The sequence below is a fragment of the Neophocaena asiaeorientalis genome, unplaced genomic scaffold (assembly GCF_003031525.2).
Source record: "Neophocaena asiaeorientalis asiaeorientalis breed wild unplaced genomic scaffold, Neophocaena_asiaeorientalis_V1.1 scaffold151, whole genome shotgun sequence".
NCBI lineage: Eukaryota > Metazoa > Chordata > Mammalia > Artiodactyla > Phocoenidae > Neophocaena > Neophocaena asiaeorientalis.
In genome coordinates this window covers 5,428-24,387 of record NW_020175490.1, presented here as the reverse complement: position 1 = coordinate 24,387, position 18,960 = coordinate 5,428, and the positions used below count along the sequence as shown (strand labels likewise).

The following is an 18,960-nucleotide window of genomic DNA, read 5'->3' as shown; positions in this document are numbered from 1 at the left end:
ATGAATTACTGAATAAAGCCAATTAGATCTTCACATTTACTCTGTTGAATTTTGTTTTAACGGTAGTGAGCTGGGGTCTTATGGGACAGCAAAGAAAGAAGATAGTTGCTTCAGACAGAGGTGTAAAAAACCCTGATTATGCAATGGCTGGTGTTTGGTTGATGTCTTCTTGATGAAAATTGGGAATTAGTTTCTCTCTCTGAAGAGACGTTCCCTAATAAAAATTACACTAATAGTTAATAGCTAGAAAAAACACAGAAAATTTAAGAAACTCCTGAAGAAAAAACACTAAATAAAAAATATGACCCATTTATGGTTACATAAGTGTGTTCATTTCATGAAAATACTTTAATATCAACATTTATAATTTGCATACTTTTCTGTATTTATACTATATATATATATCAATTAAAAGTTTATTTAAAAGGAAAATTGCTCCAGATACAGTTTCTTCTAAAAAACAACAATAAAACAAAACAAAAAACCAATTCTCTGTTTCTTTCTGACAGAGAGAACAATGGCTGTTTCAGGATATGATATTAGGGTAGGCTGTGGGGAGCTCTCCCAAGGCCTCAAACCCTGGCATTAGTGAATGTGGACATACCACATTCAAATTCCATTATTTCCTTAACTAGCTGGTCAGCTACAGGCAAATTATTAAAACTCTCTGAGCTTCTTGTTCCTCATCTAAAAAGTAGGAATAATATGAACATCTTAGAGTCATTATGGAGTTGAAGGAAATAATGTGTATAAAGAGTCTGGCCTAGTGCTTGCCATACAGAACGTTTTCATACAGAAATGTTCCTCGGAGCTTCCCTGGTGATGCAGTGGTTAAGAATCTGCCTGCCAATACAGGAGACACGGGTTTGAACCCTGGTCTGGGAAGATCCCACATCCCGCGGAGCAACTAAGCCTGTGTGCCACAACTACTGAGCCACGTGCTGCAACTACTGAGCGCACACGCCGCATCTACTGAAGCCCTCACCCTCTAGAGCCCATGCTCTGCAACAAGAGAAGACACCACATTGAGAAGCCCGTGCACCGCAATGAATAGTAGCCCCCGCTCGCCGCAACTAGAGAAAGCCCGCGCACAGCAACGAAGACCCAATGCAGCCAAAAAAAAAAAAGAAAAGCTCCTCACTTTCTCCAATGACTTTCCTCTTTTACACCATCACAAGATTTCCTAGCTCTGAGATCCCAGTAAAGTCAAAGGCAGATGCTGCTGGGTCAGGCATGCCAAAGGCTGAAGAGCAGAAGAGGCTCTAGGAGGAGCCAAAGCCATCCAGGCCCTGGTACTCTTAAGTAACAAGGAAAATGTGAAGGGATCCCTGTCATGATTGAAAGACAGCCAAACACTGCTGCTGAGGTGCCAATGATAATAAAGGAACTTGCAGCTGAAATCACAGTATTTGCTCACTGCAAAGATTTTCCCCACAGAAAAATAGAGGGATAAGTCAAACAGCAATATGAAGTATCAAAACAGTGGATTTTCCCATGGGATGATTATGGTAGGGAATTTGGGTTTATTTTTTGGTACCAGTCTTAGTAATATTTGGTTGACTCATTAAAATCCAATCCATGTCTCTTTTCATGTGTGCCATCTTCTGTCACAGAATTTTGGGGAATTGAGACATTCTGCTGTCAGCAGCACATGGCATTAACTTGCTTTTCTTAAAATGGTTTTCCCTGAGATTTTCATTCTCCCTAGTTTGGTGCCTAAGGAAACCTGATCCAGGTTCATCTAACAGTAGAATCTGCATGGTCATTAGCTCTAAAGCTTCCCCTGGCTCCTCTCTCCTTGTCTCAGGGGCCCAACTTGACCTTAATCATCTCTGCTCTTTGGTGCCTTCTTCACTTCACATATAGCCCTGGCTTGAGACTGCACTTTGGTGTGTTTATTTGGTGACCTTAGGGATCCCATCTCTAAGGGAGATGAGGAGGCTGTAGTTTCAGTGAATACCATGCCACCTTAGACCCATGCAGGTTGTATTTTCTTCTTTATGTATTTCTTAAATGTAACGTAATAGTCCCATCATATCACTTAAACAAGAGGAATTTGTTATTTAAAACTACATATGAAAAAAAAAAGTGCTACATATGATTTTTAACAGACTGTGGTTACCAAAAGGGAGAGGCAGTGAGGGAGGGACGGATTAGGAGTATGGGATTAAGAGATACAAACTACTATACATAAAATAAATAAGCAACAAGGATTTACTGTATAGCACAGTGAATTATATTCAATATCTTGTAATAACCAATAATGAAATATAATCTGAAAAAATAACTGAATCACTTTGCTGTACACCTGAAACTAATATAATATTTTAAATCAAATATACATCAAAAAAAAAAAACTACATATGGTTAAATGTAAAAGATACTCCAAATGTGATACCATCTGTGCCATTGGGTGGTAAGTTTCCAGCCATGGCTCAGTAGAACATGGGACCTTGTCTATCTCTGATGTCCTATGGCCTTGGGCTAACCTCTAAACTTTAAGGGAAAGATGAGAAAGGGGAAACTGACATAGGAGAGGAGACACATGGAGTCCATTTCCCTAACTGCAGCAGCTCCTACCCATTTCTTTATTGTTACAACAGAAACAGGGTCTGGCACTCAGAAAGGCTTCTGGTCTCCCACCCATCAGTCTGAGAATGTGATAAAATTGTTCGTAAAAGATCTGGGGTCTAAGGAATTATATACTATACCTATTATTCCTATAAGAATGGAACGAAGACATTAACAATGGCAAATGGCAAGTTTATGAGAATAAAGTGATAAGTGAATGATACGCACTTAAAATTAGGTTGCATGAAAGACAGTACCTCCACATTAGCCCCAAACTTACCCAAGTCAGTATGTAAAAGAACATTTGTCCAGTGGCCATATGGTACCTTGTACTTCTATAGAGAAGGTTGGGAACATTGCCTTCTCAGCTGCCTGCCTTTACTGTGTTACAAGTCTGTAGGGCAGCAAGATTTGCCACCCCAAGATGTGCCTCTTTGGCATGTGGATTATTGTGAGCTGAAAGCAATCAAGGCCCAAAAGGCTCAGGTAGAACCTTTGACGTTCACCATAACTGCTTAAAAGAATTTAGATAGAAGACCTGTTCCAGGAAGGGAGCTATCACCATAGGTAACTATAGTATAATATGCGCTAAGTGAGGTAAACAGGTAAGAGCCTAGCAAAGTCTGTTAAAATTCCTCTCTACATGGCCCAGCAAACATTTGTTTACTAAACAATTGCTTTTCCTTCATGTCAATTGCCTTCCTCTCCTTTGAAGTCCCAAACCACTACCCTAAAATTCTGCTTTGTCTTTAGCTGAAGATTTATTTAAGTATTAAGTGTTAAGATTATTAAGTATTTAGAGTGAGGGCTTTGCTTTTGCAAAGCAAAGAAACCTACAATCAAGATGAAAAGACAACCCTAGAGATTGGGATTGACATGTATACACTAATATGTATAAAATAGATAGCTAATAAGAACCTGCTGTACAAAAAATAAATAAAATAATATTCAAATATAAAAAAATAAATAAAGTGAGGGTTTTGGCCATTTTGGTGAGTTACTCAGTTCTTCTGAGTTTCTCCCATGTATACATGTTATTAAACTTTGTTTGATTTTCTCCTGTTAATCAGTCTCATGTCAGTTTAATTCTTAGATCAGCCAGAAGAACCTAGATGGGTAGAAGGAACATTTTTCCTCCCCAACAAGTCCATAATCTGTTACAAGTCATCATCTGGAGGAAGAGGTCTGGAGATTTGGGGGATGATTGCTACCATGAGAGAATCTCCTTTGTGACTTTTTTGTATGGAATTTTTCTCAAATTCAGGTATTCTTCCTCTGGCCCCTAAAATTATAAGCATTTTTTTAAAAGTGTAAGTATGTTTTTCTGGGGAGGTATTATCATTTTCATGAGATTTTTTCAAAGACCCATAATCTCTAAAAGGTTCTGAACCACTGCTCCATTCAAGTTACCAGACAATGATACAGAGAAGAGCAAACAGAAAATTAACAAATCTGCAAAGATAAGGGAAGAAAAGTGTTAATGTAGAGTAGACGTAAGATTCCCTTTCCACTGTTGTGGAATAAAAAACTGAAGACAGTATATATACCCATCAGTAAGGAAATCCCTGAAAATTGTGGTATGTCTAAACTATGCAATACAATAAAGCGATTTTTATAGAACAAGTTAGATCTATTTTGGATGATTTGGATGGTTTTCTATGATGTGATTATTAAGTGAGAAAAGCAAGATCCAGAGAAATGCATGTAGTATAATTCCATTTTATAAAACAAATCATGACAAACCTCCTCCCTTGCATATGTGTATATGTATATGCGTGTGTGTGTACATACAATATAAATAAGGAGAAAAAAGATAGAAAACTGTATATCAGATTATTAAAGAAGGGAAATCACAGAGCAGGATGGGGTGAGTTATTCAGTGGAGAGAGAAAAAGTGAAATGGATGCACACAAAACAAATGAACAAACAAATAACGACAACAAAAAGACCCACTATTTTGAAAAAGGAAGGTGTACATAATCAAAATTGCACTTATCTGAAATTAACTGTATGTTCATATATGCATAAAAAGGCACATAAAAGAATGGTGCTGTAATGGTGGTTGAAATATTCATGGATATTTTATTCTGTTCTTCATGTTTTACAAAGCTGATTCCTTACTAATTTTCCTATATCTTTTGTGGTTCAAATACTTTTATAACTGCCATGTATTATTTACATATTAAACTTTTTGAAAATTTCATTGTGATAAAAGGAAAAAAATTTGCTTTTTTTATTTCAGGTGGCAATTCTCATTCTCAGTGTATAATTCTAGTAGCAATTGAATTAATTATTCTCAGAAATTAGACATAGAAAGCACATAAATTGTCATCTCTAAACCACACATCTTAGTTTTGGCAGGTTCAACAAGGATATGGTGTGTGGGTAGGTGTCAATGTGGTTAGCACCAGTGAAGACGCTGAGAAGAAGGAAACCCACAAAATCCACTTTAGTGGTGTAAGAGAGGCACAACTCACCACAACTCATCTTAGGTTTTCAGCTGGAACTCTAACTAAAAGGCAGATTAACAAGAGAAAACAGTTTACTAAATGCATATAGTCCACATTATGAGGGAGGAATCTAAATGAAAAGTAACCCAAAAAAGTGACTTAGAAATCCAGTTTGAATAGCATTTTCAACAAAGAACAATAAATTTGTAGAGAAATGACAAGAAAAGGATAGAAGTTTTAGGCTTCCAAGGGTGACAAACCGTGAGAAGGTAAATATATAGGAAGAAACTAATGGAGTAAGATTAGTTTATGGATTCTACTGGTGCCTCCTCTGGGCTAAAAGTCTATCTGCAGTTAAAAAAAAAATTATATCTTGTCTTTGGGCAAAAAGGGAGTTTTTGTTTGTTTGTTTTTGTTTTTTGCATTTGCTGCTTCATAATTGTCTTCAGCTCAAAATAATTTTTATCTCAAAGAGACATATTTTAGGGTGACATATTCTGGTTTCCTTCAGTGGATTTAGGTTCTGGGAAAGATATCAGAATGCAAACAATCTGCTCAGGGTCACAAAAGCTGAAGCAGAAAATACAGTGCCTGTTAGCTGCTTGCATAGGGCTTGAAGCAAAAAAATGGACTTCATGGGTGTTGTGTTACCAGAACTTGGTCCTGGAAGACAGGCTGCACTTGGATTGAAGAAAAGCAGGATCAGAGTCTTTCCAAAATCAGACAAGAATATGACTAAAGACATGAAGGACTTGCTTGAATTATGCCCAAACACAGACATTTAGACATTGTTGTCACTCACTGTAAGATGTTTTGTATTTATAAAATGAATTCTAAGCATGATTAAGTTTTTTTTTGCAGGGCTTATTAATCATTTGATGAACTTGGTATTAGAAAGGAGGAAGTTCCTTGCTGTCTCCACAGAGTGGATCTTCTTAAGGCTGACTTGGGTTGGAAAATCCCAAGAGCTTTGTTATTCATAATGAAACACAGACATGAAACTTGAGTTCATTCATTTCCTTGGTGCTAAGGAGGGCCTCCCCTCTTCATCTGTATTTGTATGAGATATGTTAGGCAACCTGTCTGCAGAAAAGAGAAGCCCACTTCCAATTTTGCAAAGCAAAGTCCAAGTGGCTTCATTCTGCTCCTGTGTGTGTGTGTGTTTCCTTCTTTTGACCCTCCCTTCTGTGGATTGCCCTTGTAAGGGAGGAAGAAAATTTCCTCTTCTCTTCTTGATTCTTCGGACTCATCTAAGGATTAAACTGACATAAGACACATTAACAGGATAAAAATCAAACAAAGTTAATAACATGTATACATGGGAGAGACCCAGGAAAACTGAGTAACCTGCCAAAATGGCCAAAATCCTCACCTTAAATACCATCTTCAGCTAAAGACAAAAGAGAATGTTGAGGGTAGTAGTTTGGGACTTCACAGGGGGAGGAAGCCAATTCACATGGAGATGGAAAAGCAAATGTTTGTTGAGCCATGCAGAGACAGTGGAACACAGAGTGGACTCTGACCCCTAGGTCCTGCAGAGAGTCCCCCACCACACCTAGTCCATATTCTTTGCAGATAAATCTGGTGATATCTCTATTCCAGAAATAGACTCTTATCTAAATCCTTGTAGGTGGTTAAGGGAGAGGTAACAACAACAATAAAAAAACTTCCAGAATCATCTATTTCTTGAAAATAATGTTTAATATCTCTCTTTGAGATTTTTCAGGGACCCTCTGAAAAATTACAAAGTTAGCCAGAGGTCAAAAGGACTTCATTTAAAATTTGATTTGGGGGGGCTTCCCTGGTGGCCCAGTGGTTAAGAATCTGCCTGCCAATGCAGGGGACATGGGTTTGATCCCGGGTCTGAGAGGATCCCACATGCCGCAGAGCAGCTAAGCTTGTGTGTCACAACTACTGAGCCTGTGCTCTAGAGTCTGCGAGCCACAACTACTGAGCCCGTGAGCCACAGCTACTGAAGCCCGTGCACCCTAGAGCCCATGCTCCACAACAAGAGAAGCCACCGCAATGAGAAAGGCACACACCGTAATGAAGAGCAGCTCCTGCTCACCACAACTAGAGAAAGCCCGTGCAGAGTAACGAAGACCCAATGCAGCCAAAGATAAGTAAATAAAATAAATAAATTTATTAAAAAATTCTGATTTGGGGAAGTTTATCAAAGGTATCAAAATGTTTTAAAACATCTGGTCAAATACGATCATAGGTCACTGTGAAACAATACATAGTTTTTCACTTAACCGAAGTGATAATAAAAGATTTAAAAGGCAAATACAAAAAGTTACAATAGATTACTTAAAAGGTAAAGAAAACTTTTATAATCTTTTATCAAAAGGAGATCAATATTTCTAGAAAACTTTGTCCTCTTAACAAGAGAGAAAATTAAATTCTAGTTTTGTGTCAGCTTACATTTGATATTAAAATTCATTCACTCAATTAAATTCATTCTAAGTGTAGCTAGTCCTAACCACACACAAAACTCTTTTTGCAGGGTTCCTTTTCCACAAACCTTCTATAACATCCTTTTTCTTTTCTTTTTTTTAACATCCAGATTTTGTCCCATGCTCTCTCACTCCTTTCTTTCTATATATCTCTATCTCTATTTTTACCTCTATCTCAACTTCTTTAGGACAAAATTACTTTCTTTTCCCTTAACAAAATACATTTCCATTCCTTATAACTTTTAAAAAATTTCCTTGCACATGAAAATGGTTTTCTTATTAATTTTAGTAGTTTTAATTACATTAATTAGAATTCTTAACACTTAGAAACCCTAATATCTAGTGAAAACTAAGAGGTAAGCAATTGTAAACTGTTTGTTATACCAGTAGTTTTTGATTAGCAAACTTATGAAAACATTTCACAATTTTTGGAAGCATACATTTCCTCAGCACATATTTTCTTCAATGTAGTAAAAAACGTGTTTACTATAAGACCCAAACATCTTCAGATTTTCTCTAAAAAGACAAAAATAGGTAGAAGACTTGTTTAGCAATTAATGTTCAGTATTTTATCTTATCTGGAAATTATCTAGATAGTCAATGAATTCCCATCATTTACCTTCCTTAACTTGGTTAGCAAAACTCTAAAGTTTTATGTTACCAAAAGATTTGGAAAGCATTTTTTAAGTCCTGTTCCATTTATGTCTATCTAAATCATTTGTTCCCAACAATTATGTTTAGATTACTCATGAAAATTTCATGAGATATTAGACAAAGTCAGTCACCATCCCAAGCTATTTTACTTGCTGACAAGCTTTGTAACAGAGATAACATAAACTTATTTAATTCTTGGCAAACCTAAGTAAAGTAAAAGTTTTATATTTAATGTTGATAACTTTAAAGACATGCCTATTTTAATTAAACCAACAAGTGTTTATTTACTAAAGATTAATCTTAGATCGTGTGAGCTTGAAAAACATTTGGGTTTATATTTTTGAGAACATTTTTTTAAGATCTTGCTTGTTTTAGCCAATTAAATAGTTTTTTTAATAAATTAATTTTGTCATTCCCATTCAGAGGTAGAAAATTACCATATCTATAGCATATATGCACACATACAGACACAAACAGAGACTCAGCTCTTATTTAAAAACTTTACCCATGAATCAGGTGCAATACAAAAATTACTAGTTTGTGAGCAATAATTGGAATAAATTAAGTTTACTCACTCGGATTGCTAAAGTCTTATTATTTGTGGGGAATACTTTTAAGATTTATATTTGTCTTTGTCAAGCAATCTTAAGGAAGTTGTGATTTAGCATTTGTGTTTTAAAAGCCCCTTTTCCTCTATTTTTTTTTTTGCCCGGCGGGGGTGGTGGGGTGGTGAGGAGGTGAGGAGGAGATGTTCAAGTTCTACTGACCAAATTAACCAGGCTCAGATTCAGACGATTGTGGGTTGCATTTACATTCCTTATCAACAAATCTCAGTCCTACAATTCTGAGTAGGGGAAGCATTCCCAGCTAGATATAACATCCATTCCCATAAAATACTCAGGCAATGTTGACATAACCTTTTCACATAACATCTACTCAAACATTTCAGCCTTTATAATCCTATCAACCCTTGCACTTTGACTTTTTCTCAATCTAACTGTAGCTTAAATCAGGGTTCCACCAGTGGATTTTGGTACCACAGCTCATAAGTCTCCCACATCAAGAAGTCCTTAAAACTTCTCTCCATCCCCCAGCCATTTTACCCATTCCTTATGTAAAAAGCCTTCGGTCCCAGTGAGAAGTCGGGCCAAGGGACCTAGGCCCTTTTGTCAATCTTTAACTTTGTTAATTGGCCTGTTGTCTCCAAGCAATCACAGGTCAGGTTTTTCATTGTAATTTTTGCCTTCCAGCTTCTAAAATTTCTCCAAACTGGGGTAGATAAAGTGAACTTGTTTGGGGCCCTTTAATATTGCGGGGACAAATAAAGGGTCACTTTGGCCCACCCAACCTTAGGTAGTACTGTATTAAAACCTTTATTTAAACCCCATCAATGTCTATTGTACTTATCCCATTTCTTAATAACCATCTAAAGACTTCCACCCTGCTGGGATGAGTGCCATGACTCTTTCCTTTCTGATTCTTCTTTGGGCCACATCTTGCAATATGTGCTTTATTTACCTTATTTCTTAATAACCCTTAAAATTTTTCCACTTTGGGGCTTCCCTGGTGGCACAGTGGTTGCGAGTCCGCCTGCCGATGCAGGGGACGCGGGTTCGTGTCCCGGTCCGGGAGCCTGCGTGTCCGGAACCTGTGCTCCGCAGCGGGAGAGGCCACAGCAGTGAGAGACCCATGTACCGCAAAAAAAAAAAAAAAAAATTTCCACTTTGTTGGGAAGAGTCCCTTGATTTCCCATCAGCTTTGTCCCGTTATCTTTTTAATTAACGGGACTTCCTGAATTGGTTTTTCTTTTTTTAAAGGAGTTCTTAAGATTAGCCATTACATTTCTTTGTATCCACCTTTTAATTTGATCTTTCCATAGGTACCAATACAACAGTTGTTTATGATGAGAGCTCTCTAAAAATTTACCAATTTAAAGTTTTTCCAATTCAAAGGGTCTGGTTATTGAAGAGCAGGATCTTAATAGCAATTCAGACCAATAAGGCTTTTTATGGCTTAACCAAAGACAAAAGAGGTATCCCATAGGATCCAGAAAGTTTACTCCCCAAAATAGCATAGGAAAGCAAAGATCTTTGCTGCATAGGCAGTAAGGATGCTGTAGTGTCAGGACTAACAAAGCAACAAGGTTGAGATGATAAAGGCCCCTTATGGACAGGACCCCTATGACAAACTCCCCTGATGGCTGGCATAGTCAGACAAAGAATGCTTAGATGTCAGCCACAAACCCAAGTTATTACCTGTACTTCTGACCAACTGCCTATTCTTGGATCCACAACCTATTTGGCTGCCTGCCAGATGTATGCTGCAGAAGGAAGTACCTACGTCCTTCGGCTGGCAGAGATCAGAGACAATATGCTCACTGATCATAAAGCCAAGCGCTCAGGACATAAACAAGATGAAAGGAAAAACCTCTTCTGGTTTTTCTTATGTGCACCTTAACAGCTTTAGCTAAGTCTTGGGTTTTAGGGAGCATTTAATTATTTCATAAATATGCCTTAGATTACCCCTGATTTGAGTACATGCATAGAAAAGAGACTGCCTGCTGCAGAAATGTGAGCCATGCCTGTGCTGGGTCCAGTGGTATCACCTCCATGTTTTTATTATGAATCATTTAAAGTCAAACACCTATTGATTGACTGTCTAGTAATAATATTGCTTTGTGTTCTTTGAAGTCTCAAAAAGGGTCCACAATTATTGCTAAAACATAAAATTTATACACTTTGTGGAAAAGTGTGACAAAACATTTAGACAATTATACTTAAAGTATGATAATCATCATCATCATAACAGCAACAACAACGTAGTACACCCCCTATGTAGAAAGGATCATGTTATGTAGCCTGTATATGTAGCTTATAAGAATCTGAGTGCAGCTGTGTCAGATATAATGCATCATATCCTTGTAGTGCTGCTGTGAAGTGAAGCCCAGTTCTTCATGACACAAAGAACCTATAGATCACCCCACCATTTCCAGCATTGGCTCAGTTTAGGAAAAACCCCTCTATTCTCAAACCATAGCCAGTTTAGTGATTTAAGTGCTAAGAAAGAAGTCAGAATGTGAATAATGTACTCAGGGTAACAAATGTTGAGGCAAGAAACAGAGTTGGCTAGCAGCTTGAAGGAAAGTAGAGAAATAAAGGAAAAAATAATTCAGTGATTTAAGACTTCTCTTGCCTCATTCTTGAAAAGAACTATGCATATTCTCTTTGATTTGTTCTCTTCTTTCTAGCCATTGATTTGTTTTCTCTGTGAGCTGGTCTAACCCACAAACACATTTGGTCAATCCTTTGTGAGAATGTCACTATTTTTCACTGACACAAAGCTCAACAGGCTTACCTCTATGATCTAAATAGTTCTATGATCTAAACAGTGTCTCTGAAATCCAGATCTCTTGGCTTTATGGATGTCTTCCAGAATATGTACTTTTTATCAGCCTTCTGGTGAAATGCCATGTCAGAACAGGCAGAACTGGTGGCATGGGTCATTTACTAACCCAGCAATGTAGAATACACACTACTATAGGACATATATTCTTAGTGGGGGTGATATCACTCCCAGGTGGGTGGAAATTGCTTACTGGGGACAAAAGCATCTTATTTTTTATGTATAAAGGACAGATATGCATACTGTACATAAACAGGTATATATCTCTGATATTGAAATTTCATAGGGGAAATGTCTAAAATGCCTCATTTTTGGAGGCAATAATGAAAGAAATGTTGAGAAACACTGCTCTAGGTGTCACCAAAGAAAGAGAACCAACATTTATGGACAGGCTGTTAATGTGCCAGGCATGGTGCTGAGCAGTTTCATGCATCATCTGTTTTAATCCTTCAAATGGTCACTTATAGATGGGGAAAATGAACTTAAATACCTTGCCCAAAGCCACACAATTGGTAGGTAACATAGCTGAAGTTTGAGGCCAAGTCTGTTTCCAAAGCTTTGCTCTTCCTGTTAAACCCAGCTTCAAAGTCAAACCAGTTCAGAGTTATCTGAGTCATTATCTCTACCCTTAGGCACTTACTTTGTTGTTGGAAAGCCCAGGAAAATAGACAATTGACTAACAATACATATGTGTATATCATCACGTTGTCTCTACCTTGGGATGTACACATAGGACACCTGCTTCCTGTTGCATTTTTGTCTTATTTTATAGTTGTTTGAGGGAGAACCATTTGCTGGGGGAAGAAAAGGGACAAGAAAAAGGAGCCACTGCTACAATTACCTTCCCTATTTCCTCCTTCTACTTCTCTGGGCTGCACCCAGTGTGATCGACCTCACTGCCAAACCCTATACATTCCATGTTTTCACCAGTGTTCTGCACCTTCCCCCTTGGGAGGAATGTCATGGGGTTAGGGAACCCACTGACACAATTGTGGGCTGAGAACTAGTTTGGAAGGCAGTGGGTTTCTAACCAGTTACTCCAACAATCTGCCTTATGGACAGCCATGTAGCAGTTCCATGTAGGGTCAAGTTCCAGTTGATTCTGGAAGAAGGTGGGAGAAGACTCTAAGAGCTATCTCCACCATCAACACGAGCACTTCTCCAGCCTGTTTGTGCTTCTTTGCTGGGTGTAGATGCACTTCTGGTTGAAAACACTCAGGCTAACTTTTCTCCTATATGGAAAAAGTTAGCTGGTCTAGACCAACCATGGCATGACCAACATACAGAGACAGTGGTAAAAGGAGAAGGCAAAGAATGAACATTTATGGAGTTCTCATCATAGGAAAGTAGGTGCTTTAATGGATTATGTCATTTATTCTTTACAAAACTTCAATACTATTCCCATTTTACATATAAAGAAACTGAGGCATGGGAAAGTTAACTTGTCTAAGTCCATACAACTGAGTAGGGTGACTCTAAACATTATGCTTTTCAGAGGTGCTCTGGGCCAATTCCTGGGAGCCTAGGCAACAAAGGCACCTTCACAGCAGGACAATGCCCAGACCAAGGCAGGGAAGAGATGTACAGAAGGTGAGTCTCCAGAGAGAAGACCAGTACTGCCACTGCCCTGAGGATCCAGATTCACCTACAACATTCCCAGGACCGTCTGGTTACTTCTGGCCCCTACAATGGCAAAGGGGACAACCTGACTTTAACTAAAAAGATTGAGGGTATTATAGTATCATTTTTATAGTGTTTGCAGTAGTAAGTTACCCATAAAAAGATAGAAATCTGAAGAAAAATCAAAGTGATATGGGACAAAATAATGTATATTGTAGCAATAAGTCAGGAAAGAGTCAGGAGAACTCCCAGAGGTCTTATTAGGCAATTCATTTCCCTTTTCCAGACTCCCATTTCTTCATCCATAAAAGGAGAGGTTTAACTAGCTGAAATTTTCTTCCTGCATGAACAGACTATTGGTGAAGAGGTCAGCTAAGGGATTTATTTATATATTTGGGGAACATTTCTCCTTCTTGGTCCTTACTGATGACCATGTTTTGATTTGCCTCTGTACCTCAAGCATGACAACAACCAGCTGAAAGTGATTAAATCAGGGCTATAACTTAGAATGTGCCAGTGTTTGTCAAGAAGGAAACAATATAATAGAGCTTTAGATACTTTTGGAAGATTTGGGTTATAAAATCTGCCTTTTAATAAGGAAACTCAGTGCAAGTCCTCCCTTGTGAGAAACTCTGATCTAGGCTACTTTCTGCACTTTCATAGATATGCTCGTTTTCACCTAAAGCATTGCCAATGACCCCTTGATTATCACTTCACTCAGTGTGTCCCCTGGAAGCCATGTCTCTGATGGGACTCGGCTTCTATCCTGGGCCTAGATCATAATCTTATTGTAGCTCCTTCTACCACAGGAGCTTGGTCTGGGCATGTAGCTGATCTCCCTTTCTCATCCTCATTACCAGCCTCTTTTAAATGTCTTACATAAGAGTGCAGTAAAGGAAGGAAGATACCAAATCACTGAATCTTTAAGGTGTGTCAGGCACTAGGCTATATAATTTCCCCACTAGACTATATAAATTCCCCTGTAATTCTTATAACAACTCTTGAGATAGCTGCTATTATTGTTCCAATTTTACAAATGAAGAAATTAAGTCTTAAAGAGATGACAATGATTGCTCAAGGTCATAAAGTGATGGAGCTAAGATTCTAAAGCAGATCAACTTGACCCTAGACCCTCAATTTACGACCACTGACTGCAATGTTCTCTGCCCAAAGGGACCCAAATTACCCATTTGAGACATTTGATAAGCAAAGACCCAGAGACCGTTAAAATTGGGGTGTCACTTTCTATTTTTAGCAACCTGACAATGAGGACATTCTTTCACTTCCTTTGTATCTTGGGAAGCTTTAACCACGCATCTTACATCCTATACTTTCTAGACTGCTTGAAAGTCTTCCAAGAACCAGATTCTTTCCTGTTGTGGATAAGAACAGTTCTGTATGCTTTCAGAGAGGTTTAGGAGCACAATCTTTTGTGTAATGATTGCTCCCATAAAGGAAGTTTACTACTGATGTCTTTAGGCCCTATTCTCCAACTAGATTCATTCACATATATTTATTGAGCACCTACTAAGTTTAAGGTAGTTTTAGGCACAAGGTATACAGTGGAGGGCAACACTGACTGTCCCTGTTCTCACTGGGCATTGTTCTGCTGTTGGAGAACCAACCCCTCCCATATTTTCTAATAAATCCCATTTTCCATGATTTATAGCCAAACTGTCATACTCCTCTTATAATTCTCTAGTTAAATTCAATATTTGAAAGGATTACCTTACAATTCTTCTATATTATCTTCCTCTTCATAAATCCTAGAGTCACATCTGGTTGCAAACTTACAGTGCATGACGTTGTCCTTTGAGGCCAAGGGGAAAAGAATAAATATTAATGAGCACCTGTAATATGTGCTGTACTTATTACACATCACTTCATTTAATCATCATAAAAGTATGAGGAAGTAAAAGTTATCATTCCCATTTTCAAATGAAATACCTAAAAATCCTAGAGGTTAAATCACAGAGCTTGAAAAAGGCAGAGTATGGAGGTAGATACCAGGTGCAATGCAGACGACCCCCTTTCCTTCCTACTTAAGAAGGAAATCATTCACCTTGGAGCCCCAGCCTCAGGAAAATCCTGGGGAGCAGCCAGCATTTCCCAGGCCTTGAAGGTGGGTCAGAGTAATGACTGAATCATAACACACTGTTTTGTGCACCGCCCCCCCAGACTCTTCACATAGAATCAGAAGGGAGCTCTATTGCTTGCATTTCTGTCTTTGTAATTTATTCCTTGAGTCTTAAATGCTTTCAGTCTTCAAACATTCTCTATTGACTGAAAGACAGATTCTGTGTTAATCGGACCATTAGGGAGGAGGCTGAGCTGATTGGGAGGCAGATAGATTCCAGAGGCAAATTTTGCTACCTCCCAAAGTTGAAGTGTTGACCTTCATGCTACCAACATGAAGGAGGAAAGGAAATTTGCCTCTGGAATCTCTCTACCCAGCTATGCATTTGGGATTAGGCCTCAATTTAGATGCCTGAAGATCTCAAATTATAGAAACAGGATCTAAGCCTCCACAATACAGAGAACAAACATAAAACATCATGCTGTTATAAACTTTTCCTTTCTAAACAGGGAATCTCTATATTACAGTTCTCTAGGGAGCTAAATTCAGCTTAGAGAGTATTTTTCTATTCTAACAAAAGAACTTTATCTAACTTCTTAGATTTAGTTTTTTTAAAAACTTATTTCACTTATAATAAATATAAGGAAAGTATTATAGTGAAAGTTCAGATCCTGAACTTCCTAAAAATGTATTTTTAAGTTATTTTCATATTTTATGTGCTTAATATTTCTCATATAATGGTTTATTCTATAAGGTAGATGGAAGTTGTGGCTTATTTATTTTGAAGAAATATACTCTGAGTTGTCTGAGTGAGGGATGAGTTTGATGCTAATTGACCCATTGATGGGTTAGATATTAACTGACCCACTGTTGGTTGTAGAATAAGGTCATACATGTGCTTGTATTTTTTTGAGATAAATCAAAGGATGATATCAACTGTGAGTCATGCAATGGATTTCGTATTTACAGAGCCTGGCCTAAGAGCTATATAAAGAGAGACATTTAAGGAACCTGTACTGAAAAGGAACAGGATAAATTGGGTTAAGCTCTTCAGAAGAGGTGTAGAATGAAGTTCCTTTTATTGATACTGGTTCTGCAGGCCACTGCTTCTGGAGCTGCTCCCCTGACTGACTATTCAAGCTCTGAAGAAAATGATGTGGTATTTGCTCAGGTAAGTATTGACACTATAGAATTTATCTAGCCTGATTTTTGTCTTTAACATTTATTGCATTAACCAGTTTTATCTTTAAAAGTACTAGTTGAAAACTGCTTCCGGAGGCTATTTGCTTTTAGTATGGTTTTTTGATGTTGTTGTTTTATTTTTATTTATTTATTTATTCATTTATATATGTATGTATTTATTTACCTACTTATTTATTTTTGCCAAAGAGGTATGTAAGAAAAAAATGTCTGGGAAGAAGAAATTTTCCTCTACTTTTCTAGATTCTTCTGGCTGGTCTAAAAATTAAATTGACATGAGACAGATTAACAGGAGAAAAATTAAGCGAAAGTTTAATGACATCTATATATGTGAGAGATTCAGGAAGAAAACTGAGTAACTCTCCCAAATGGCCAAAACCCTTGCCTTAAAAAAGCATCAGTGTGCATTTGAGTTATAAACACAGAGCGCCAACAGAAACATTTCCACATAAAATAATGTATTAATAAATATATTTTTTCCAGAGGTATTTGGTAAACTTTTATAGCCTTGAGATGAAAACAACTCCAATGACAAAAATGAAAGTCAATAGGAACTTCATAGAAGATAAAATCCAGGAAATGCAGCAGTTCTTGGGGCTAAAAGTGACTGGGCAACTGGACACATCTACTCTGGACATGATGCACAGACCTCGATGTGGAGTCCCCGGTGTTCATAATTTCAGAGTAATGCCAGGGAGGCCAGTCTAGAAGAACCGTTTTATCACCTACAGGTATAACATCATAGCCAAGTATTTTTCTAATTTCTCCCAGGTCTACAGGAAGCCTCCCTCAATTGTTAACACTATTCCTGTGTAATAGTGTCTCTAGAGGGAGGATTGTTCACTCAATGGATTTGTTGGGCTTGTAAGTCCAGAGCAGAGTAGAAAGGCTGTAAATAAAAGGAGAATAAAGCTGAATCTATGATAAATAAGAGGCAAGAGAAAATTTTATAGACTACTTAGATGAATAAATGCAGAAGTCTGGGAGCAGGGGCAAAAAGCATAAGCTTCTACAAATGTAAATCCTTCATAATGATGACCTGTAAATCATAAATGAGTAGAAATCAAGTTAGATTCTGTTTAAGGACTAAGGTGTCCAAGGATACATATTTCTGTAGCTAATGAAGCAAGTTTTTCTCATCTGGTCTATTGATTTATGAAACACTTCATTCTCAAATGATGTTAGCAGAAATGAAGTATTGTAATAAGACAAAATTAACACATGGTTTCCATGTATTTTTGTTTCTTTTGTTCTGCTGGTAAAGAATTAGCAACTACACTCCTGACATGAAGCCTGAGGATGTTGACTATGCCTTCCAGAAAGATTTTCAAGTATGGAGTGATGTGACCCCACTGAAATTCAGAAAGATTAATGCAGGCAAGGCTGACATCATGACACAATTTGCATTTGGAGGTAGAGAACTTGGACTTACCTCATCTGTTTCATTTGGCATGACCTATAGCATGTATAGATGTACTCATTTTCTTTTATTTTTCTTTTAATAAGCACATGGAGACTTCAGTTCTTTTGATGACAGAGGGGGAATCTTAACCCATGCTCTTGGACCTGGACCTGGTATTGGAGGAGATGCACATTTTGATGAGGCTGAAATCTGGACTAAAAGCTACAAATGTAGTTTCCCCAAACCCCAAAACAATAGGAAAATCCTAACAAATTCTAAGTTATATCTTGTTTTTGAAAGGCTACATTCTAAGAAAGGATTATAAGATAGGAAAACTTCTTCTGATTAAAATTTTTGCCACTAAATAAAAATTTAACACTGTTTCAATTTCACTGTCTATAAATGGAGCATATTGGACTAGATTATTTTAAAGGTCAGTTCTAAGAATCTATGAAGACAAATTAATTTATTAGTATAAATTCAGGAACCTTAAGAACCATAGTATGGAAAGAAAAAAGCCATTATTTAGGGAATCAGTTTTTGGCAGTACAATCCATAAACTTGAGCAAACACAGATACTAATTCTGTGTATGCCAACAATCCTAGGATAGAGGTGATCATTTTCATGATTCATTGTATGCTGACAATCTCTTAGATTCATAGTGACACATAAAGATGAAATTATATTATAGAGAATTTAGAGATCCTTATAAAGAAACACAAGTTTATAAGGTCACGTAGTCTCTTGTGATTCTGGGATAAAATTTTCAGAATACACAATTGATCATTTAGCAATGATCTTTTTAAAGATCAATGTAAATACCTGTGTGTATTTACAGAGGAGCTATAATTCATCACCCATCCCAGACAGGGGATGAGGGTAACTAGTATCCCCTGTTATTTAGAGAAGTCACTATCCACCAGAAAATTCAAACCATCATATCAGAAGCCTTCCTAATCTTTCTATTAGAAATTCTAGATTATATGACTGACTCATGTGGAAAGTAAATGAAGAGAAAGTCATCAAGAATATGTTCTACTTAGCATTCCCCCCTCTCTTGTTGATATTGCATACATTGGATGGAGATATTTTTATAGACCAGAAAGGCTATTTGTTTTAGTCTGACA

The 18,960-nt window shown here is 37.4% G+C and overlaps 1 protein-coding gene across 1 annotated transcript; it reads left to right on the top strand.

The window, feature by feature from the left end:
- Positions 1-16,296: 16,296 nt before the first annotated feature.
- Positions 16,297-18,062, top strand: LOC112415737 (macrophage metalloelastase-like; the record flags this gene model as incomplete). The annotated part of the gene is given in 4 exon segments (XM_024768897.1): positions 16,297-16,401; positions 16,914-17,161; positions 17,695-17,843; positions 17,937-18,062. Coding segments are annotated over 4 exon segments (628 nt in total), but the record flags the coding sequence as incomplete, so codon positions are not given.
- Positions 18,063-18,960: the final 898 nt, after the last annotated feature.